The sequence below is a fragment of the Callorhinchus milii genome, unplaced genomic scaffold, assembly GCF_018977255.1.
Source record: "Callorhinchus milii isolate IMCB2004 unplaced genomic scaffold, IMCB_Cmil_1.0 Scaffold5, whole genome shotgun sequence".
Taxonomy (NCBI): domain Eukaryota; kingdom Metazoa; phylum Chordata; class Chondrichthyes; order Chimaeriformes; family Callorhinchidae; genus Callorhinchus; species Callorhinchus milii.
This window is the reverse complement of record NW_024704746.1, coordinates 62237995-62262548: the sequence shown is the minus strand read 5'-3', so window position 1 is coordinate 62262548 and position 24554 is coordinate 62237995. Positions and strand designations below refer to the sequence as shown.

At 40.5% G+C, this 24554-nt stretch overlaps 1 protein-coding gene across 3 annotated transcripts in view; it reads left to right on the top strand.

The window, feature by feature from the left end:
- Window positions 1-460: 460 nt before the first annotated feature.
- Window positions 461-24554, top strand: part of LOC103176992 (protein tyrosine phosphatase non-receptor type 12) — a 71043-nt gene continuing 46949 nt past the window's right edge. For 2 of the 3 annotated variants that reach the window (XM_007890904.2, XM_007890903.2), the window contains exon 1: window positions 461-715. In XM_007890904.2, the coding sequence (XP_007889095.1) occupies window positions 617-715 (99 nt within the window). In that variant the 5' untranslated portion in view covers window positions 461-616. Of the gene's footprint in view, window positions 716-19632; window positions 19709-24554 lie in introns of those variants that run through there. The other variant, XM_007890905.2, reaches the window with a different exon arrangement.

Below are 24554 nucleotides of genomic sequence, written 5' to 3'. Positions count from 1 at the left end.
ACAGCGGCGTCCGCCCAATGGAAAGGGAGGTGGCTGGCTGTGGGTGACGTAGATCGACCTATGAGACGCGGCGGAGCAGGAGCGGGAGGCGGGAGATGCTGCGGCGGCGGCGGCGCAAAAGAGAGGGCGAGAGGGCGCGCGTGCGCAGTAGGGACGGAGAGCGCGAGAGAAACGGCCGGCGAGTGGCGAAGAGGTTGGGCGACCGACCGACCGAGTGTAGTGTAGTGTGAGAGAGAAGGGACAGAAGGAGGAACCCGGCACCTCAATAATCAATTAATGTTACCGACCGACAGACAGATACACACACACACACAGAGAGTGAGAGAGTGGGAAAGAAAGAAATAAAAGTGAAGATGCGAAAGTAGTCAAAGGGGTGAAGAAGCTTCAACGTCCCTTTTATTTTCTCCTCCTCCTCCTCCTCGCTGTCTCCTTCTCTCCCTCCCCCTCCCTCCCTCTCCCTCTCTCTCCCTCGCGCCCACTTTCTTTTTTTTATACACACACAGATTAGATGTTTTATGTTGTGTTATCGATGTATTGAAAACAATCAAACAAACAAACAAACCAACCAACCAAACCGACCAACCCAACCCAAGAGCTTTTCAATGCGCCGGGGAGGATGGAACAAGCCGAGATCCTGAAGAGATTCATCGAGCGGGTGCAGGCGATGAAAGTGCGCGACCAGAACGGGGAGGACAACTTCGCCAACGACTTCATGGTGAGTTCAGCCGCTGCTTTACTGCGGAGCCGCGTTATTTGCTGTGGGTTAATCTTGTGTCTCGTGTGTGTGTGTGTGTGTTCTGTCTGTGTGTGTGTTTTCTGTGTGTGTGTGTGTGTTCTCTGTGTGTGTGTGTGTGTTCTGTGTGTGTGTGTGTTCTCTGTGTGTTCTGTGTGTGTGTGTGCTGTGTGTGTGTTTTCTGTATGTGTGTGTGTGTTTTCTGTATGTGTGTGTGTTCTGTCTGTGTGTGTGTGTTCTGTCTGTGTGTGTGTGTTTTGTGTATGTGTTTTGTGTATGTGTTTTGTGTATGTGTTTTGTGTATGTATGTGTGTTTTCTGTATGTGTGTGTTTTCTGTATGTGTGTGTTCTGTCTGTGTGTGTGTGTTCTGTCTGTGTGTGTGTGTTCTGTCTGTGTGTTTTGTGTATGTGTGTGTGTTTTGTGTATGTGTGTGTGTTGGGGAGAGAGACAAGAGGAGAAAGGAGAATCATCATCTTTGTATTTACTCCCCCCCCCCATTTGGATATTTTAATCATTTTCTCCAGGCTTTCTAGGGTTTTATTTTGGGGCTTTTTTTTGTTCCAATATCCAGTCCATTTGCCCTCTCATCCAAGCTCCTTCTTCCATCCACATACTTCCATCCATCCCAATGGGATCATCACTACCAGCTTCAGGCTGTGAGGCCTATGCCCCCCCCCCACCCCCACCGTCCCCCCCGCCCCTACTCCTGTCTCTCTCTGTCTCTCTGTCTCTCTTTCCTCTCTCATGGCTTCTCTGTCTGAGCATAATTTAAAAACCTGGGGTTGTCTGGGTCTTGGCTTCAACAGCCCCCTCCCTCCCTCCCTCCCTCCCATGTCCCCTCCTTCCCCCCTCCCCCCCAACCAGAAATATCAACCCTTTTGTTCGGGATATCTGTATGTATGTATGTACCCCGACAGTACAGGACGCTCTGTTGAAGTCCCTGCATTTGCAAGAGGTTTCATACCCAAGGGTTGTAACTCCCTTGTGTGCGTGTGTGTGTGTGTGTGTGTGTGATTTTTTTTCGTTGCAACAAAAATGCAATGAATTTTCTGAGCGGCGTGAGTCAGAAATTATGGGCAGTTTGAGGATGTTGCGCAAGGGAATGGATCGCTTGTGTACATTTCGAAGATGGTTAACGCGATCGTTTGATCTTGCGATGGTTCGTTGACGTGTTCGTTCATTCTCTCTCAGTCTCTCTCTCTCTCTCTCTCTCTCTCACTTTTTTTAAAAAAAATCTTATTAAAAACGTTCACCGCGCAGTCTAAAAAGCGTCAAAGAGACGTATAAAGAAAGAGAGCCTTTCAAAATCGTCCCGGCCCACCCTTTTCTGTGTGGAAGACCCAAACAACTGGAACAGGCAAAGCCAAATCAGTGCATTATTCCATCAGTATCTCTCTCTGTGTGTGTGTGTGTGTGTGTGTGTGTGTGGGGTGGGTGCAAATCTGGAAACTGCTCGTTGTTTTATTTAATAGGATTGCAACATTTTCATTTTATTTTGCCAAAAGGTCGACTTCCCCCCCACCCCCCCCCTAAAAAAAAAAGAGAGCAAACGAGACATTAAAATATTCCAAACTGAGCCCTGGCTTTCCTTGTGCCTGGGTGGGTGGTTTGCCTTCATGACACTGACCTTTTTTTACACGCAAAGATGGTGTCATTATAAAGGTGGATTGTCTTTTTTTTTCCCCACACCCCACCCCACCCTCTCTCTCTCTCTCTCTCGAGTTGCTTGGGAATGAAGAGCTACGTATTACTTAATGGAGTATTACCGTCGTCTAAGACTAGTGTTGTTTTAATCTGAATTCACAAACAAATTCCAGGAGGGGGGGACGCTTTAGCTCTCCTTAATTCATGGATCTGGAAGCCAGTTGCAGTGCATTGTTTGGCAATGTTATCTGAGATTGGCAAACCTATGGTACACTACACACCGAGCCTGGCACTTTCTTGTGCTGTGTTATTAGTGTGACTGTGTTGCATTTGTTCGCCGAACCATCAAGGAAAGATCCACAATAGTTTTGACTTGCATAATCTGTAATTGAGCAGGCTTGGTTTGAGACATGCTATCGTTTTTTTTTGATGGAACATTTTGAAACTTGTGAGTCATGATTGAATGCTTTGAGAGCTATGTAAAGTTAACTTAGTAGGAAGGGCTTTAACTTTTTATTGTAGTAATTAATCCAGGGAACAGACTTTATGTTTTTGGTCCAAACTCAACATCTAGTGCTCCTAAATTAATTGTAGAAAATAACAACCATCAGTGTGCCATTTCCATCTCTGAAACCAGCCATCTTTATTATTTTTCTGAATTGTGAAACATTTTTGTTCAATTAATTCACGCCATGCAAGAGGAATATCGAATTTCTCTGTTTCAAAGATAATACTATTTTGTACTGATGGCACATTTATAATATATAATATAGTTATTCATTTATTGGGGGTCCCAAACATGAAATAGCATTGACAAAATATATTGAGCAGCAAGCCTGTCAGGATATAGTTTGATCTAACCATTGATTGAATATTTTGTAGGCTAAATGATCGTAGAAGGGGATTAGTAGATTTTTAAATACATAGAGGCGGGGAGAGATGAGAATTATCAGTTAGTGCCTAAATACTATATTGAGCACAAGTATGAAAGACTGTACAGTAATTTTGAAGTGCAGATGGTGTCAAAGAAAACTAAAGTAAAAAGAACATGTATTTCAAAACTGATATTACTATAAACAAGAGTACAAATAAACAGTGTTTTAACTATTCACTGAGGTCAGTCATTCAGAATCCTGATCAAACCAGCAATGTTGTATTGTGTCCTTTACCTATTAGCACATTTTTATTTTTAGCAAGTTTAATAATTACTTTGCTATTTGTCTGCTTGACGATATGTTATACAAGTCAAACTTGACAGATGTTTTTCTGCCGAGTGGTTATGGAAAGAACATCATTTTTGCCCCCAAGAGATTCTCTGCTCCATTTCCAATTAGATATCCAAAGGTCAGTGTGCAGATTTACATGTCGTCAGTACAGAAGCTGATGCTGTACACCATTTCACCAAACCTTAGCTACTGAAGTTCATTGATGCTTTTGGGCTTCATGAGTAAGTCTATTTGGATTCAAATGCACCAACTACACCGTATGCCCTTTATTTAAAGAAAACGTTTAAAGAAAAGAGAAATGTACACATCTCAGAAGTTTACATTTTGATCTGAGCAAAGCTTGACAGATAAATATGAAATGTATCTGCATTCAGAGCTGCAAATTTGCATTGAGAGGGAAAAATTGTTTTAATTGTGTTCCATTGGCAATTCTAAAATCTTGTGCAATACAGCTATGATTTTGTTTTTGGTACTCAAAATATTGTACTAAATGTTTTGTCTTGTTATGGTGCTATGGGTTTGAAACAAAGGACCAGATTTGATGTATTTTGACTATAAGCCCTTCAGACAACTTTTCCAGGCATAGATGGCTATTTTGAGCATTTCTTAATAACAAATATACGCCATTATCTATTTTAATTTTTCCAGATTTTATTTACGTTCTGGGGATAAGTGTGGCTTCCAGTTAATATTTGCTTTATTACCCTTGATGCTATTTTGAATGCATCCATGAGTGGCCTTGTAACCTCAAATTGAATTCAGTGGGGGAACAAATGCTCGAATTTTTGAACGTCTTTCTTGCCGACGCCTTGTACTTCATATATCTTTTGCTTCTGTTCCCTTCCCCCACATGTGTGCGATCTCTCCATGTCACTGGCCCTCCTGCGTCTGTGTCTGCTCCTTTCTTCTGTTGCATTGGCATTGTTAAAAGAATGCTGTTGTGAGGCACGGTTATCCCACTTGCCTTCACGCTCTGAATGGGTTTGTTTTTGCATTAAGAAATAGACTCACTTAAGTGCATAGAATCCCAGTGACATTTTTTCATTTTTCTCTTGCTCTGAGGAAGTAGTAGGTGTTTAGAGATGTCACAGCAAATTTAATTCAGGTTGAAATAGAATCTCTTTTCCTAGGATTTATATTTTCAACTGTTAGTTCAATTTTTATATGGCTGCTTACTATAAATAAGAGATTGTATCAACTGCAAGGAGTATTATTATTATATTAATGTACTGGTTTGCCTTCTCTGTTAGTTATGTTCTTATGGTTGTCGAGATGTATTGTGGTATTCAAATAGAGATATTCAAACTATAGAGACAGGAATTATTTATATTTAATCATGTACTGCAAATAAAGGATCAAATGGGTAATGACAGCACATCTTTGGCTTTAATACAATGGGACTAAAGTCTAATATTGTATTTTTTGTTTTGCTTTTACATTATGACTTGTACTAAATTTTGTTTCTAAAATTACCCCAGTCAACTCAGAGTACAGCAAAATATTGATGCCTATTTATGACCTGGGACACTAAATCAGATATTTTAATATTATCACTTGCTGCCATTTTGATTTAAAACATTCTGAAGCATTTGTCCTTTGGCAACATAGCCTTGAAGCTTAAATGGGCTGCTTTGCTACATCACCAGTTTATTATGGTGCAGACCCTGAATTGTTCTAAAGTGTACTCTGGTTGTATTTCAGATTGGAGACTTGAATAGCCCTAAATTTGGCCAAAATGTTCTCCCTAGTGGGCAGTATAACCTTTTCTAAACTCGCTGAGACTGGAACTATCAACAACTATCTTCTAATTTGAACCTAGCTAGTGGTGGAGTAACTGGAAGCTGGTTTGAATTCAGCATTGCATGCCTCTGAATACATGGTGAATGTCCTGATAATTTATGATGTATTCTGGTGCAAATATGTGCGGGTGGCCTAAATATTTTAATAATTAGCTACTGGTCTGAATCATGAAATCTGCTTCTTGTGCAAGCTGGAGCCACCTTTTGTGACTGTGTCACAGAAACCAGCGTAAGGTAATCTGTTAAGTGATACGATCATTCTGTCCACTGTTTCCTGAGGCTGTATAGAACTCAACTAAGAATATATCTTGTGTTGCGCTAGTTTTTATGGTGTAGGCAGTGCCACATGGCTGGTCCTCAGTGTGCTATGGTACTATTCTTATTGCTATAAAGGGCTTACAATAATATTTCCTCTGGCACCAGCTTTATGTGTAAACCAGATAAAAAAGTTATGCTTGCATCTGGAATTCACCATCGGTGCTGCTTGATGCTATTAGGTTATGTACATTTTTAGCATAGCATTCTGGAAGTTGCTTATTGCTCCCCTCTTTCTGCTGTCTTGTGCAGGTTTGTCACATACTCGATCACAACTGTGAGATCGAGCTGTGTGGGGAGCTCGGCAGAGAAAGGAAAACATTAAATTCTTCTATTTAGGGAATGAAAATTGTGCAACTTTTATATCCAAAAAATATGGTCAATTCAATTCATTTTTGTTGAGGTACTGAGGATTGGTGAGGAGGTAAGCGGGTACTCCTTGTAATTGAGCTGGCTCCAAGGTAGACGTGCTTGCCAACGGATTGTCAGAATAGGGTCAATCCTCTGGAGTCAGTTGGTTTTCCAGTTCCTGAGACACAGGTCCATAATGCTGTTTCAAGCACTGCTGATGACAGTCCAGCCAGCCAGCCTGGCTCGTTGGCAGGACTTGGAAGCCCACTGGGGACAGAGATTGTTCCCACTCTCAATTTCTGCTAACTCTGCAGGCCAAACCTCTAATCGTTAGGGTAGTCCCAGCTGGCGACGGGAAGCTTACCAGTCAGTTCTCAATGGCATTGAGAACTGTTGTGGTTTTAGCTGGTTGAATCCCAGCAGTACGCAAACACAGTATGTTACAATCTACACAAGAGAATTTCCATGCATAGATGGCAATGTATATAATACATAATACATAACGCACTATATAATTTTTTATGTAAACGTTTGTTTTATGTATAAAGCAATCGTTAAACCATACCAACCCAGCCACTCTCGTCACTAAATGAGCACTAGACTCGTTCATGCATCTACATGTAAAGAAATTAAGGGTCTGTTTAATCTCTCGTAAAACACCCTTGTTAGTAAGTTATACTTATAAACATAGAGTCCTGTAGCTCAGTGGTTAGAGTACTCGCCTCGCAAGCGAAAGACCTGGGTTCGATTCCTGGCAGGGTGAAATGTTGGGCAAGTTTCCTTACTCCTCACGCCAGTGAGTAGGCACCCAATAAATTGGTTACTCAATCCACGACCGTTTGAGGTACACTGCTGTGGCTAATTGGCTGCCGCGCTTTGCCTACAAAATAAACAGTCAATTCACTTTACAGTGGATTCTGTGAAGCGCTTTGAGACATCTTGAAGACGTTATAAGGTGCTATATCAAATGCAAGGATTATTATTATATAACGGTACCATTGAAATATCTTTCCAGTATCTTTGAATCTTACTTGGAACCGATAATTCAAAACTGGATGTGGGAGAACAGTGCTTGGAATACTGTCAGGAATTTCACAAGTGTTCATGTTTAAAATCATCTGACAAGTTAGTGAACACAGTATTATACTAACTAAGAGTTTGTGTTAAGCAGGGATTCCATGTTTTCTTTAATGCAATGCCTGATTATTTTGTTTATATACAGAATGGTTGATAAAGAAATTTCTCACTGGTTGGTGTGCTTGGAGCTGCCAGAGATCATTTTGCATAAACTTTACGATCGAGATCATGTAAATTGTACAGGTTGTGTCCAGTGTGGCTTTTCATCATATATATTTCTTACAAAGTCTTAGTGGTTTTGGTGAACAAATTTCTCTTTTCAACCATGTTCCTTTTCCAATGATTATATATTGTAGTTGAAATAAACTTATTATTAATTTTCTTTAGTTTTCCTACATGGCTGGTCCCTCACAAGGCATTTTTTCCAAACCCCTCCCCCCTTCCCCCACATCAACACGCTTTCATGAGATTGGACAAAACTAGTGTTTTGACACTTCCCTTTCTCCCCTTTCCAACAGCATTGCTACATCTCCTCCAATGCCTTTGACCTGTGTCATCTTTTGTATGCACTGAGATCTATCCTTTCTCTTGTCCTTATCCATATGCTCTTCCTTGTTGACATCGACAAGTATGCTGTTATTGCCCATCTACTATCTGGGGATAATAATCCCTCAAAAAAAAAAATTTGGTCACGTCTGTTTGTGTGACACTGCAGTGTGCAATTGGCTGCCGTGATTCGCCCACAAATATACAGTCATTTCACTTCACAGTATATTCTGTGAAGAGCTTTGGGACATCTAGAGGACATGAAAAACTATCAAATGCAAGGATTATTATTGTTATCTCTCTGCACCACCTGTATGTCCTCACCAAGCTCCCCACTGCAGTAAATCATCGTGTTGTGGACATTTTTGCCCTGGTTTTCAGATCTTTCTACGGTCTTGTCCATCCTACCTAAAATTGTTTTCAGCACATAACTAATGCTCCCCACTTTGTTTGCTCCACCATTGGTGGCTAAGGCTTTAGCCACCTGCCTCTGTTGTCTAGAACTTTCTTCCTGACTTCAAATACCTTCTAAATATCTCTTTGACCATGTCTTTGATCGACATCTTTTACAATCACATTTTCTTGCTCAATGTCAACCATTAGATTTGTCAAGCATTTTGAAATATTTTTCTACTTGAAACTACTGTTTAATTGCATTGTCTTTCAATGTGGCTCAGTTGGTAACTTGCCTCTGAGGCAGAAAGTTGTGGGTTCAGTCCCTATGTTGGCACGTTCAATTCAGGTGTACTGCTGGAGTTTTGCATTGTTGGAGGTGTTTTCCTTTGGATGAGTCATTCATTCTGTCTGTTGAGGTGGACTTTAAAGCTCCCGTGGCATTATTCAAAAAGCTAAGGTAGTTTCTCCAAGTGTCCTTGATTGTCTTCGATCAAATAAAATTGGTCATTCACTTCCTGGCTGGTTGTGGGACATTGCTTTGTGCAACTAGCCTGTTGAGTTTGCCTACACGTACACAGTCACCATGTTTTACAGTATGTCCCGTGAAGAGCTTTGAGACGGCCTCCTAATGTTAACTAATTCCTCCAGTGTGAGATAGTATATCTGTAGATCTGTTTCCCCCCCCCCCGCCAAGAACAGATTAACTGCTGATTCTGAGATATTGTCCAGGCAAATTAACTGCCATCTTATATCGGGATAAGGTACATATTAAATGCATCTTTTCCACATGAATACTTCAATGGCATCTATTTTTAATAGCTCTAAGCTTGTTCCTTTAAAGCACATTTTCAACTTGCACTTATCGCCACTGCACAGTGATCTGCCAATTACTTATTTAAAGAGCAGATTCCTTTGAATTTTTGAAAATATTGATGTGAAATGCTGTATTATTTCCAAATACCTGTGTAGTGACATCAGGTTATGTACACTTCCCATCCATTTAAAATTGGCTTGTTGCACGTATGTTCTATTCTTTGGGCACTAGGTGGATCAAAGTTTGAGCCACTCCTTGAACAACAAAGTATTCTTTGGGAACGAAAAAAGGCAGATGGGCACATTAGTGTTCTACGGAAATGCACATCACAGAATAAGACTTTTACAAATAAAGCCGCGTAGTTGTTAGTTTAATACCTTTCAAAAAAGGGCAAAAATAAAATAGTGTAGAACACTTGGAAGTTTTTTTTGTGTAAAGCTGGGAATAGGATGGATGTAGTGCAGCCACATTGCTGGGCCACATTGCCAGCTATTTGAGTCATATTATTGGGGAGTAAGGGAAGGGCTGACTACCCCATGTGTTAAGTAATTGATCAATTTTTCTCAAAGGATTTTATAGTCTTGAGGGAGAGATGCAAAATCTGTCAGCTTTGAGTTTATCCCTCTTTTTAAAGTTGTTTTGTTTGAAAATATCAAGTAAAATGAAATTATCACTTCTTAATATAAATCCTCATTGCCTTTGTAACTGGAACTGGAATATCTGTTCCAAAAGATAACATGTCCTGTTGGTTGCTCTGAAAGATAAAAGGGGATGTGACTCAAATTTGGCAAAAGTTGTTTTCTAAAATTACAATACACTTTCTCTCTTCCCTTCCACAGACATTGACATGTGCTTGACTCCTTAAGGAAGCTTACTGCTCTTTCATAGTTGTGGAGTTTTTCCTTCTGGCATATATTCCTACCTCAACCAAATTCAAATTGACAGCTCACCTCACTGTTTGCACAACATTGCTAGCACAGATTAACTGTTCAATTTGGCCCCAGAACAACTTTCACTTCATTTCTAATTAATCTTATTTTGTGAAGTTCTTGACGTTTCTTTTTTGTGAAAGTTGCTCAGTAACTGCAAGTTAAAGGTGCCGCTGACTTGTGTTGTAATTTGGTTTAATCGGTGTGTTAGCAGTTCTCTGTTGTCCATGTAGTCATTCTTCACGTTAGATCTTAAACTGAGGGTTTGCAGAATGTTTGACTGTCGGTGGAATTAAAGGTGAGTTTACTCATCATCTCGGTCCACATAATTATTTTCTAGAAAGGATAACTCTGTTGGAATCAGGAGTAGGAGTCCTTGCTGTTTTATTTTCTCTCTCTACATATCAAGCGCTCTGAGATGCTGTTGGGTGTGATGGGCACACTATAAATACAAGTTGTGGTGTGTGTGTTTGTGCATGTTTACACACAGGTGTTTGTGTCTAACATATATGTATGTTTGCTCCAGCTGAAGCAAACTGAAAGAAATCTTAGTACCCTGGATATTGCCACGAGGAATCCATTGTGCTCTTTCGGATATGCAGTCTCTTGTTTAGTTATTTTAAGGTCTTCAAATCCACTTACAAGATAGTGACCTGTTATTGCTGTTGACGAAGGGTCAAGATGCATTGAATTGCGGGAAATGTAGTCTTGACACACCACCGCATGTGCACTTACCAGCTGCAGTAACGAACTACCACATGCGCACCTACCGAATTATACATGTACAGTGTAGATTATTGATTACATTGGACTTTCTACGATTTAAAGTTTGCCTGCAACTCGGACTTTGTTTAAGTCATATTAGATGTTATGGTCTTGACTGATACGTCTTGTGTGAGTTTTACTGTAGTGCCTTTTGTGTTGGAAAGCACTTGAATGAGCACATGAGCTGGGATGGGAAGCCGAGAAGGTGTTGGGAGGGGAAAGATGATCCATAGCATACTCAGAGGTATATTTTGAGACATTCCTTGAACAAGGTGAGGGATTAAGTTGGAGGCATTCTGGGATGGAGTTCCAGAGAGAAGGTGCAGAATGGCTGAAAGCTAACCTGTTGATCATGGGATGGGTTGGCTAAAGGACATGAAGGCCATGGTTCACTGTGTGAAGGGAGTGGCTGGGTCAGTGTGCTTGAAGGAGGTTGCAGAGATAGGAGGGTGTGAGACCGTGGAGAGATTTGAATGTGAGGATGAGGATCTTGAACTTTATCCACTGGGGGATGGGAGACAGTGGAGCTTAATGAGGATGTCGGTAATAAACTTGCAGAGCCTGGTGTGGCTATTATGAGTTACATAGACTTGGTCATGTGTTGTATTATGTTAATCCATTGTCATCACTTATTTAAATGCTGAAAAAGATGGAAAAGAATTAAAAATGTGAAATGTTATTGAACTCATTGTATCTGTGGATTGCAGTAATGTAAACCACCGTGGTTCCTGTGGTGTTCCGATCATAATGAGACTGTACAATCGGTTCTGGTCGGATTGTCTGTCCTTGCAGTAAACCACGAAACACTGCATAAATCTTTGTTTCATTTTCTCCTGCTCTCCCTGATGTTTCCTCTCTCTCTCTCTCAATCTCTCTCCCCTGCTCTCTTTCACCCCTCTCTTTCTCCTCTCTCAATCAGCTGTAAGGCTCACTGTCCAGCAGCGGGATGGCTGGTTCCAGGCCGTGGCTCACTAACTGGCTGGCAGTTGGGAGACACAGTCGGTGAGAAAACTCGCTTAGTTGGACCATCTTGCTCTAGTACACAGAAATAATGCTGAAATGCTCAATGGGGAAAGATTGGGAGGGGAAAGATGATCCATAGCATACTCAGAGGTATATTTTGAGACATTCCTTGAACAAGGTGAGGGATTAAGTTGGAGGCATTCTGGGATGGAGTTCCAGAGAGCTTGCTGAGATATCTTGCTGAAGTGTGTATAATATTTACCATCTGCAATGAGCCTTCTGCAACAAACATTTACATAGGTCATGCTGAAATTACTTTAACATTCAATTAAATTCTTGGGCGCTGTTCTTTTTCTAACTAAATTATATTGAAATACAAGAGATATTTCATTATTGGGTTTTTGGGGACTGACGTTTACTGTAATATTTTAAGGCCTGCCTACATTTACAACTGGAAGGCAGCAAGGAGGACATTTGAAAAGTCGAGTCTGGAGCTGATGAAGGGGTGAATGGGGGTTTTGCCTCAACTGACTCCGGCCTTCTCCTGGACCCTCGTACCCTTTGTTCCACCTTCCTCTTCGCCCATGGTCACCGCCCCCCAGCTCAGCGCTGTGCTCTGTCACTGTCAAGCATTCTGGGACACTACCCTGCTATATAAATGCAAGTTGTTGTTGTTATGTATTGTATTGTTAGATGTGCGATTGGGCCTGAGGCAGGCAATGTGGTGAAGAGGCAGAAAAATGATCTTGGTCAGAAACTTGATTTATGGGATGAAGGCAAGCTGAGGGCATAATTGAAGGCCAATGTTGCGCATGGATTTGTTGAGGTTGAGAGGGAGTCTCGGAACGTTGATGAATGCTAGGAATTCAGAATATCAGATCTGAAATCTGGGGTAAATGTAGAGATAGCGTAGACAAATGTAGATTTGGGATTTGTTAGTGTAGAGTTTTAGTGCTTTAGTACTCTGTGCGTCGACAATCAAGACTGTTTCCTGCCGGCTACTCATTCTTTTGTTACACATTGTAACTAACATTAAAATGTGTATTTACTGTATGTACAGAATGCCATGTAAGTCCTGGGGGGAACATGATTGGACTGGTTTTTGCACCAAAATAACAAGTTTGCAAGTCTGTCAGATCTTGTCAGGGTGTGTTGAATGTTGTTTTGTACTGGATTATTTACACCTTAAAATGTCTAAAATGTGAAAAATGAAGTGAACAGAAAGCTTGCCTTGCAGGGTCTTTTGTTTGACATTATGGTTTGTGTTCATTCAGTCTTCTGGTGAAAAAGTGATGACCTGCCTTTTATTGCACCACTGGAGAGGTCAAGGCCATTTTATAAATTCCACAACCTGCTATTTGCATGGCTATCTGTTATTTTGTCTGGATCTATCTCAAGAAATGTGGAAGATGTAGAAATTCTTTAATGTAGAGCAGAGGATGATGGTTCATTACTGATGATTCTACACTGCATTCCCCAGTGATGCAATGTTCCCCTAGTACTGAACTGGAATATCAGCCGAGACTGAGTAAATCCGAACGGGAGTATGAACCTGTGTTCTGACAGAGGTGAGGAGTGTTACCAGTGCTTCTGACTGGATCCTTTCCAGTGCCTTAGTTTTAATTAGAAGTTTTGAAATGATCTCCCTTCCGGGTCTTTAACTCGATTCTCCGTCTAAGTGAAGTGTTCCATTGGTTGTATGGTTTGCTTTCAATTATGTAAATCTTAGCCTTATCCCTGGAAGGAGACAGAGAGAGCAAATTAGAACTGGCTGAATCAATCAATACCTGTGTTTATAAAGTGGTTTGTGCTTGAAAGCTTCACAAATGCTATGTCCCTAATATTGGGTGAGAGCAGTAACTGTGTAGGTACTGGTGTTTTCTCACAGGAAGGGAGAGTTATATAATAATACTTTATTATATATTTGCATTTGATATAGTGCCTTATTAAGTCTTTGAGACGTCTCAAAGCGCTTCACAGAATAGACTGTTGCAAAGGGAGAGTGGGTGGTTTTACAGCAGTAGAGATCTTTGAGCTTTTCAATCTTCTCAATCCTTCACCAAGACATTAATAATGATCCTTGTTTTTGGTATTGTGCCTTTCATGTCAGCAGGACGTTTCAAAGTGTTTCACAGGAGGTACTGTGAAGTGCGGTGACTGTATGTGTGAATGTGGCACAGCATTGTTCCACAAACAGCCTTGAAGTGAATAATAGCCATTTGGGCATGCTCGCTCTCTCTTTCCTTCCCTCTCTGTCTCTCCTCACGTGCCGGCTAGCTCGAGAAGGGTGGGGAAGTACCACAGATTACAAAAAGTCACACTGAGCTTGCCCATTTCTAAATTCAGATTGTAACTTCAGAATATCATCACAGCTTTTGTAAGTTTAGGCCAACATTGATGTCTCACACGTTTAAAACCATGAAGAAGATCAACTATGAGGATTAGCTAAAATGTCAGCCATTCTATATCAAGGCAGAGAAAAGTAAAGGTCAAGAGAAGCTCCGAGCACGATTTCAAAATTAGACACTTTTTGATCAGGGTGTGAATCCTCAAGATTGTTTTAAAAGCAATACTAAAAATATCTACAGCATTCCACAGACTGCTGTGGATTAGTGTTTCATATTCCCCACACAGACAATTCCTAGCTTCACTTCTGGCAATCAATTAAAGTCAGGGACTTCACAAAAAAATGATAGGACTACTCATTTGGAACTAAGATTCCTAAGTAGTTAAATTATAGGTCTGATACTCGATAATAGTGACACGTAGAATTTTTGGACATTTTCAGCACAGAAAGGGACAATTCAGCCCCAGTAACCTAATTTAATTTTTTGAATGAGAGTCAATTTACTTTTTTAAAAAGGTTGTAAAATTTGATCTAGTTGCTAACAATGCTCATGGAAGAACATTCCTATCATTCTTTCTGGTCATAAGAAACATTTAGTTTTCGTCCAACACATCATTTGTCAACGTTTTGAGTTACATTTTCAAGCCATCTTACGCTGCCAAATGGATCTGCAGGAATTGAAGCAAAATCATGTTTTGCCAGTCAGTCAAAATATTGATGAATTAGCAATAAAATGAATATAAACTACTCTTGGCTGCTAAATGCATGACAACATACCCTTACTGTATGTAACTGCAGCCAGCGATTATTTCAAAACTATAGTGGCTGATTTTACAGATGGTAGATTATTTCAAGAACAGTGCACGTGTATAACAGTTATACAGTGAAATGAGAATTAAAATTCCTCACGAGGTTGCGTTATCAGGAGTGAAAATGCTTCAAAGTGCATGTATCAGGCATATTGTATATTTCCTGTAATACATAGCTAGAGCCGTTGTACAGGATATGCAATTAAGCACTGAGCATATAAAATAAGACTGTCCACATTGAGTCAAGTGTCTCTCTACTCATCTATCCTTGTCAAAGTAACTGTTTATATGCCCCGATCATTTGTTCTTCCACAATACACAATGCTGGTACACACTGCTCTAAGTGGTCTGCTCTTCAAATTACATAAACGCTCCTCTGTTTTTCCTGAAGGACTAAGATTTACTGTCATTGAAGCTCAACTGTTTCTGCAGAAGCCAATTAACTTGGATTTGCACACAAAATATGCATACTGTTATTCCTGACACTGGAACAGACTGGCAATTTATTGAATGCAAAGTAGTAGAATATAAATAGGCCAAGCAATTGCAGTCACAACCAACAATCCATAATTCAGAAAGATACCTCATTGCAACACCTGCAGTTCTCTTAGCATCTGTTCACTCTTCCACATTTCAAAGCAAATGAGATAAATCAGTAATAATGCTAGAGTTCAAGACTTGTAATTAAACAAATTGTATTAATGGTTATAACAGTTTTAAAACTGAAAGATACTCTCACAACAACAACACAACTATGTGTGTATAGCGCCTTTCACGTCGGGAGGACGTCCAAGGCGCTGGACAGACAGAATTGCTGAGCTGAGGATTGGGGTGGGGGAGGGCAGGGGGGCGGGGAAGCGGGGAGCTCGAAAGCACGGTCCTTGAGGTGGGTCTTGAAGGTGGGGAGGGAGGGAGTGAGACGGAGGGAATGCGGGATGGAGTTCCAGAGGGTGGGGCCAGAAGGCATGAGACAGTCAAGGGGCTAAAGGAGAAGTCGTTCGAGAAGATGCAGGCGGTGTGAGAGGTACAATCTGAACCAATCAAGGACAGCATAGTGGAGGTTGAGGTGAGAGGAGAGCCAGTGGATGAGGATAGAGTGGTCCACGGTGTCAAAAGCAGCAGAGCGATCAAAGAGGACGAGGAGGCAGAGGGAGTTCCGGTCGCAGATGGACACAATGTCATTTGTCACTTTGACCAGGGCGGTTTCTGTGCTGTGGGCGGGACGGAAGCCTGATTGGAGGGGTTCGAGAAGGGAGTAACGGGAGAGGAAGGAGTGAAGCTGAGAGGAAGGAGAGGTTGGAGATGGGGCAGTAGTTAGGGAGGAGAGAAGGGTCCAGGGAGGGTTTTTTTTAAGGATAGGAATGATGACAGTGTTTTTTAAAGGGGTGGGAACAGTACAGAGGACAGGGAGAGGTTAACAATGTCAATGAGTAGAAGGGCAAGTAAATGGAGATGGGGGGTAATGGAGGGGGTTAGGGATGGGGTCGAGGGAGCAGATGGTGGGTTTCATACGGTTTATGGTGGTGATGAGAGAGGAGGGGGGACGGGTTCAAAAGTGTAGAGGGAGGGGTGATTATCACATCGTATTGTGCACTGGATTGTTGGCCAGGACACTGGGAGAAACTCTCTTCTCTTTTAGAATAGTACTGCAGGATCGTTTACATCCACCTGAACAGGCAAACAGAACCTTGGTTTAACAGCTCATCCGAAGTACGGCACTTCTGATAATGCAGCACCACCAACACTGCATTGGAGTTTTAGCTTAGACTATGTGATTCCAAGTCCCGACTTGGGGCTTGAACCCGCAACCTCTGACTGAAGCGAAAGCATTACCACTGAGTCAGACTGACACACATTTTTACACTGCAAAAGTAACACACAAAGAACAGCTTCACTTTTCACGGAGCCTTATTCCCATTTACGCTTTGCTCCATATTACACAGCCCACAGCGGTGGACTGTACAGTAAATACAGATAAATAGTAGCGGAAAGCAATCCAAGGTTGCACTCTTTGTAAACAAACCCTTGAGTGAAATAGTATTTGCATGGGTGACATCTCCTCTCAAAGCTCCAAGCTCATTTAGTAAATGCATTTAGTTTGGTTTACAATAATGTAAAAAGCTGGAAATCTCTGTCCTCTGCAACCACTGATAACATTACAATTCCAGTTAACAAATTTTAAGTTTAATTTTGAAGGAAAGGATTCTATCCAGACACTAAACATGGAAATGCAAAATACTGTAACTGTGTGTTTCTGCCCATCTTAAATCTGACCAGTTTCCCAGATAACACTTTGTACAGCCACACAGGAATCACCACTAAATTTGGGTCCAGTGTCATGAAGCAAGAAATAAGGCCAACTATGCTGAGACGTACTCAAGAAATTGCCTCCATCCATCAACCCCAAGATTTACCTACATTCTCTAAAGTTCCATTGTACACAATTTTTTTTAAAAAAACTGAAAAGGGCAATAAAGGCACATTTTATAGTACTGTTGGGACACAAAATTTCTTTTTTACTAAACACACTTTATTTGAGAGTCTATATACCACAGGCACTTTGTGCTCAGTAGATATGGAAATATTGACTATTCCTTTCATCACCACGTATTTTACGTGACTTAATTGATAGCACTCTCGCCTCGAGCAGAAGGTTGTTGGTTCAAGTCCCACATCAGGATTTTGAACTCGTATTCCAGGCTAGTGGTTGTCAAACATTTTTTTTTCAGCACCCATACAGGTTTGACTGTTGGTGCTTGAGATGAGAAAGCACGAATGGGAGCCAAACAGGAGAGCCTCAATCTTGTCAACATTTAATTGAAGAAACTTAGAGCTCATCCACAACTTGATGTCAGTCAAGCAGTCAGTCAGAACAGCAGTGTTCCTGGAGTTGAGAGTGGAGGCAGAGTTGGGTCTCATACAGGTGAAAGTGAACCCCATGTCTGTGGGTGATATCACCGAGCGGGGGCATATAGATAGTTAAGAGGAGAGGATAAAGCCCTGAGAAAAGGCCGTGTGACTGTGCGGGGGCGGGAGACGCAGTGCGTTGCAACGCGTGTTTGCAAATACCTCTAAACCAGATTTTCTTGCCACTCTTTTTCTGTTAATCTTTTGTGGATGTTTTGTCCACAAATTATACAGTTCATTCACTTTACAGTATATTCTGTGAAACACTTTGAGACGTCTCAACGATTATTATTAATCACGGGGAAAAATGTGACTCTTGACAAAGTGAAATGTAAAGACGTTGAAGCACGTTCCCTTCAAACAATTTGTCACTGGATCGAGATTAGATTTTTTTTTCTTCAATTGTAATTTTGATATTAACTTTAGTATGGGGATCCGTGAATACAACTTTCTAAGTAAGATCATTTATATTTAATCTTTCTCTCGTTTCTATCCCTCCCCTGTGATTCCTTTGTTAGCTATGAATGTACAGTCTATAAGTAAAGGAAGTGAGTGCGTGGGATGTCAAGTTTATCGCAAAAACCTCAGAGCAGAATTCGTGAGCAGTCACATATGCCTTCTGTGGTCTATGGGTGGGCGTTGGTGAGCTGAGTAAAGATTTTGGTCATATTGAAACAAAGCTTGATGTGTCTAAGGTAATAGCTTACCTATGAATAAAAAATAAAAGCTTTTAAGTTGAATTTGGGGTGGAAATTTCTTGGGTCATATTACTCAGAAATGTTGGGTCAAAATGTAAAATTTGATAATGTACAAAGAAGCTTGCTCTTTAGCTGAACGTTAGCGCTGTTGAGTTTTACTGCGGTTGGAGATGAACCGTTCTTGAAGTTGTACTGGATGGCAGAGTGAAGAGTCATTGCACTGTGCTACTGAATAGTACATTGTATCATCCAACAGTTATTTCACTGGTTGATTATAGAAGAGGCACCAAGCAGAATGTGTTACTGTACTCACAATGAGGTGGCGTGAAGGGGAAGTTTGAGTTTTATAAAGTACAGTTATTGTATTTTAATCCCCATTATTTTACAACTGACCTGGTGCACAAAACTAGAGGGGGCTTTTTTAGCCTGTCAAATAGTTGGGACGTCCTCCCGACGTGAAAGGCGCTATACAAAGGTAATCTTGTTGTTGAATATATCTATATATATCCATGACTGTATTTTGCTCTCTTAGACCACTGTGTGTGAAGGAACGTGGAAGATTAGAGTAAGAACCGTAATCTAATTTTAGAATTGTGTGCTCCAATTCAAACTGTTAACATTTTGATTGAAATTCAGTTGAAGGAATCTAAACAAAACCATACTAAAAATACAAATTTTACTTAGCAGATCTTTTATAGTTCTGCTCATGGCTCTACAGTTTTTTAAAAAAAAAATGAATTTAAGTGCCAAGTATGTTGGAAAGGGTAGGGCATTAATCTGCATTTTTGCTCTGGGAAAGAAGTCAGACCTCGCTTTCACTAGGAATACAATATTTCAATAATTGGGGTTGAAATGTTTTTTTTCCCTTCACGTTTTCCTAATGCCTCAATCCAAAAATGTTCATTGAAAGTTATTCAAGGGGCCACTCTTAACATTACTATGGGAGCAGTGCAAAGTTTTTAACCAGGTTTTGATGTTTGCCTCTGGTTTTTCAGATTATAAAGTTACATTTTTGGAATAGAGCATACACTGTTGGTGTTCTGTGGCCTTAAAAGTTCTGAGGACCTTGTCCTTTTTATTCGATTGAATGTGAGCTGTTTGCATCAAATACTTCAGATAAATTGAAGTGAATAGTTAAATTTGAAACTGCCCACAGACCAACTCAATTTGCCTTTTTGTCTCCTGCAATTCTGCTCCAGTTATCTCTGTTCCTCTCCCCTATTAAAGTGGTTGATTGCTTTTTTTTTCCCCTTCTACTTGCGGTTATAGGGTCACAGGCTCTGCCAGCTCAATCAGGTGGTCATCAATGAACCTTGATCGTGACTGCAGCAAATATGGGATTAGTGCGGTGCTGTGGGCCTAAACCAAATCCTGTCCACCTGAATAAAGTCAGTATCTTCAAGTGAGATTATTGGTTATGGATGAGCAGTGGGAGCCCTGACTGATTATTTTTCCGTCCCTGTGCTAAAACTGTGCTAAGATCAATAATAGAGGCCCTGCTGCTATCTTGGCTGAGACGAGTTAATCCAGATCAGTAGTTGACCTGATCTATATGAGTCTGCTGGTCACTGAGCTATCACTGGGACCTAACAGTATAATTTACTCAATGAGAGAGAGGCAAATGCCAGTCCATGACTTCCTTTTTCTGTCTCTCACGCTGTCTGGCCCCAAGAGCCCTTGTACATTGATTTAATTTCAGTTTTATATTTTTGAGTTTTTGCATTTCTGGTTCATCTTTGACCAGATTCTTGTCACTTCATTCAACTATAAGTAGCTCAAGAGATTAGTCTTTTATGAATACCTTGTTATATACACTCAAAGCTTTACTTGGGTGGTATAATAATCCCTGCATTTGATGTAGAACTTTATTCTGCTGTTGAGACGTCTCAAAGCGCAGAATATGTTGTAAAGTGGATTGACAGTGTATTTTGTGGGTGAAATGCACTAGTCAATTACGTGCAGCAGTGTCCCACAAACAGTTGTGAATTGAGTAACCACATTTTTTTGTAATTATAGTTTGGCAAAATTTATGATTTGTCTTAATTGAAGAATATCTTGTTTAAGGGAAATGCTGATTTTATTGTCAATGGAAACCTGGGATCATTTTGGACATCATTTCATTAATGGAGATTGAATTTTATTTTTGGTGTGTCTCAATAGGATCAGCTTATTGAGGGTGTGTAAAGGATGTGTGCATAAATGCCATTTCTGTCTCAACTCTTACAGCATGGGTTGATGATGGCATTTTTTTTTAACCATTAATTGTTTAGGAATGGAAAAATCAGGCTAGGATTCTAATCCTGATTGCTGCGCTGAGATATCTTGTAGGCATGTATGAGTACACCACCAGGAGAGGAAAGATTGGGCTCAGCTATGATTTACTCTGCTGTGATATACTCACCCGTACTAAACTCCGTACCCCCCCCCCCATCACGCCAGTTCTAGCCAGGCTCCACTGGCTCCCTATTACCGAACGGATCAATTGCAAGATGCTCACACTCATTTTCAAATCCCTTGATGCCCTGACTCCTCCCTACCTCTCCGACCTGCTTACCACACAACCCGCTGCCAGTGCTCGACGGGCTCCAGCCTTCTGCATGTCCGTTCCACCATTGGTGGATGCGCTTTCAGCCACTACTCCCCGAAGCTCTGGAACCCTCGCCCTCTATCCCTCCACTTTGCCCCTTCCTTCGCCACCTTCAGGTCACGCCTGAAGACCTTCCTATTCGACCATGCCTACAGTCACCTCCCCCAGGCTCAGTGTAGTGCTCTGTCTACTGTTAAGCGCTATGGGACCTACCCTGAGTGAATGATGCTATATAAATGTAAGTTGTTGTTGGAATAGCTTGCCAACTCACTATTGAGGCTCACACATGAATAAGACCCATTTGTATAAGATGTCAGTGAAAATCTATCCCAGGAAGGGGGGCGAGGAGGGAAAGAAAATATACGGAAGGAAAGGAAGGATACGTTAGGGTAAGTCAGATGCTGGTTACACTGTGTATAGCAGAAAGTGATGTTTTTGTGGCAAATCTTTTTCTCAGGAAATGCTTCCTTCCTTGAGTTAGTAAATTTGCTTTTGCTGTAAGATTTAATTTTAAGTCAAAATTGGCGAAGGGTTATAAATTACTGACTGAAAAGGGAGGCTAATTGCAACAGAATTGTTTCCTGGTGTGACTGTTCAGCCAATCTTTCTATCGCTGCCATTTAGTAGATCATGGATGCTCTTCATATGTTTAATCCCATTTCTTTGCTCCTTTTTTAAAAAAAATACTGCACATGGGTAATATTAACCAATTTATTCTTAAACTGTTGGGAACTGTTTTTGTTCTGTGTTTGAGCTATTTGGATTGTTTCCCAAGTTGAAAAAGGGTTATCACATGATGTGATATACATGATTTTCCACATAAATCTGAAATCCAGCAATTTTACAATCTGCCTTGCTAAATGTTATTGTTTCATGTTGAGATTAACATAGAAAACGACACTTGTACCTTAAGGATGTGAAATACTTCCTTTGTGAAATTGATATTTCTTGCTTAAAATGTTAGTGTGGTTTTTTTTAACCATGCTGTACAGCATTAATGATTCTTGGTACCATGAATGTATTTGTCTCACAGGTCAAAAGGCAAATGGCAGGGAGATGGTCTAGATTGTGTTAAAACCTGCTGTAATAATTTTATGAATGATAGTTGGCACATCTTTCATTTATGAAAAATCAAGAGATCACTTTCAATGTAGAGACACGCCTCAATTTGACTTGCAAAAGGGACTGTTTCCTAATCCAGGGCTTCCCCACATTGTGGAGCTAACTGCTGAATTTGCCATTGGGTTTGCAAAAGCTGACTGGTCCTGTTGTCAAAGAATCCTTTGACTTGTGCATAATAATGAACATCCCATTTTTTTAATACATAAAACAAATGAAAGGGATCAATCCAATGAGCTATTGCTGACAGCCTGGATTTCAACAGTACTTGTCTGTTGTTCACCAGGTATATTTATGTGTTCACTATGACTTTCCATAGCTAGAGTATTGTGCCTTCAGCTCGACTCTCTACCCCCTCCTCGCTTCCTCCCTTCCCTCCCCTCACCCTGACCATTTCCCCCCTGCTCAGGTCCCGACCCAACTGTCCAGCGCCTTGGGACGTCCTCCCGACGTGAAAGGCGCTCTATAAATGCAATCTTGTTGTTGTGCGATGTTATTGTAAATTTCTTGGTATTAAGGTATTTGAGTACTGCATTTTCAAAAAATGCAGAACTACCATAGAACCTTGTTATGTGCTTCATTCCAGTATAGATTTAGTTAAAGTGTGGACCTTGACATTTAATTATCAAAAAATCTAATGAACGCATGAAACCGAATTGATTTTCTGCGCGCATAGGGAGAGTGCACGGAAGCATTGACTGACCATTGCCCCTGTTACACTTGCTGGTTGGAATCTTATAGATCCCAACCACCATGTTATTATGAAGCTCCACTGTATTTATTCTACTGATTTTTGAGAAGTTTTTTTTTAAGTACTGAACGTACACAGTTATGAGCAGGTTAGACTGGTTCAATTCATTTTCAACCAATTCAACTTCGGGTACAACATAATCTATTAATTTTAATAGAGGTGACGGCATCGCAGTTGATGGAGAGGAACTAGCTGATCATAGGTGCATCCTCGTACCAGAAAGATATCATTTAACTTCACTTGTGATACTGAGTAAATTTAATATAGCTCTTCCAACTCTAGTATTGTCTTCTCAAATAGCCTTGAAGCTGATCGATAAGATCTTTCTTGCGTTCAGTACTCCAAGGAGTAACTCATGTTTGCTTCCAGGCTAAATTCCACTTCCCAATCTTGTCTTTTGAATTTGAAAAGCGGTTTGTCTGTCTTAGGACAGTTTTGTCGTATGCATTTCTTTATCTTCCACTTCTGGACTTTGTGTTTTTCATTCTGTGTTTGTTTAAATTTCTAATTTCCTGGCAATATATTTAGTGTATTTCAAATAAATGAGACTCATAATGTTGAGGGAAAAGGAAACACAGCAGTTAATTCTTCTGGCATGTAAGTTCCTATTCTTTGAATATTTTTAAGATGTGCCGTATATATTTTTATATTGCCGGCAAGCCCCCCAAAATCTCCTTTTTTCATTCTGTGATGTTTTTCTCATTTCTATCTTTTAGATTTTTGCACTTCCAGTATTTGTTGATTGCTTTGTTTTTTTAAAAATGTGCTTTCTTGTGCATTCTTCCTTGGAGTTTCACTTACAGGTCATTATTTTGGGGGGAGGGGCAGGGGGCTTCATTGTGTTTGGGACATACTCCACTCCACCATGATTATGTTGCTAGTATTTCAGTGAGGTTCAATGAAATTTTCAGATTTTTGCTGATCTGACAGTATCTGACCTGTAAGTGAATGTAAGTTGAATTTGATTTGTGACTCTTGGAATAGGAGAAAGGTTAGGGATAATGTGGCGTTTCTGAATTGCAAAGTTCAAATTATAAAGGGTTGAAGAGGACTAAGTAGTCTGGTGGGTTCACATAATGGTCTTTCGTCTTTGGGAGCTGACTTTAAATCCAGTTTAGACTGGTAATATATTTGGTTAGCCTCAACAGAGGTTATAAGAACAATTTAACGCTTCCTCGGGGGCATGGGTTCATGATGTTAAACTAACAATCTGCCTCGGAGCCAACACAGGATGGAGAATTGTCTCATTAAATTTCTGAATTTCTCTTCCCCCAAACGCTTCCTCTGTGAACAGATCTCTCATTACTTACAAATATGGACTGTCCATTGCTGTAACTTTTAACACTTTATTTTTGTGGCTATCCATTTCAGTGAAGTAGCTGTGAATGAAGTTTCTTTTGAATGGTGTGGTCTGTCACCTATGTTACCTTTTGCAAGTGTGATTACGTTTAAAACACCTCTTTTCTGAGCTGGACTGGTGCTTCCTGCCTTTGTGGGAAAGAGTGAAAATTTGTAATTATTCATATACGGTGAATTGATTCACAAGTCTTAAGCTGTCTTTCCAGTTAGATATTTAGTTCAGTTTGTTTTCAGATTTAGTTTATTTGCAAAATCATTCCTCAATATAGTTTGTTGTATTCGGCATTAGATGTTCTTGTTTTCTACTGTTCTGTTACAGGACACACTGCACTAAACCAAGAGAAGCTCTTGTTCTTTCTTTACCCACGCTGACTTCTGTTCCTTCCCCCCCCGCTACCGCTTTATAGGAAATTGAAGT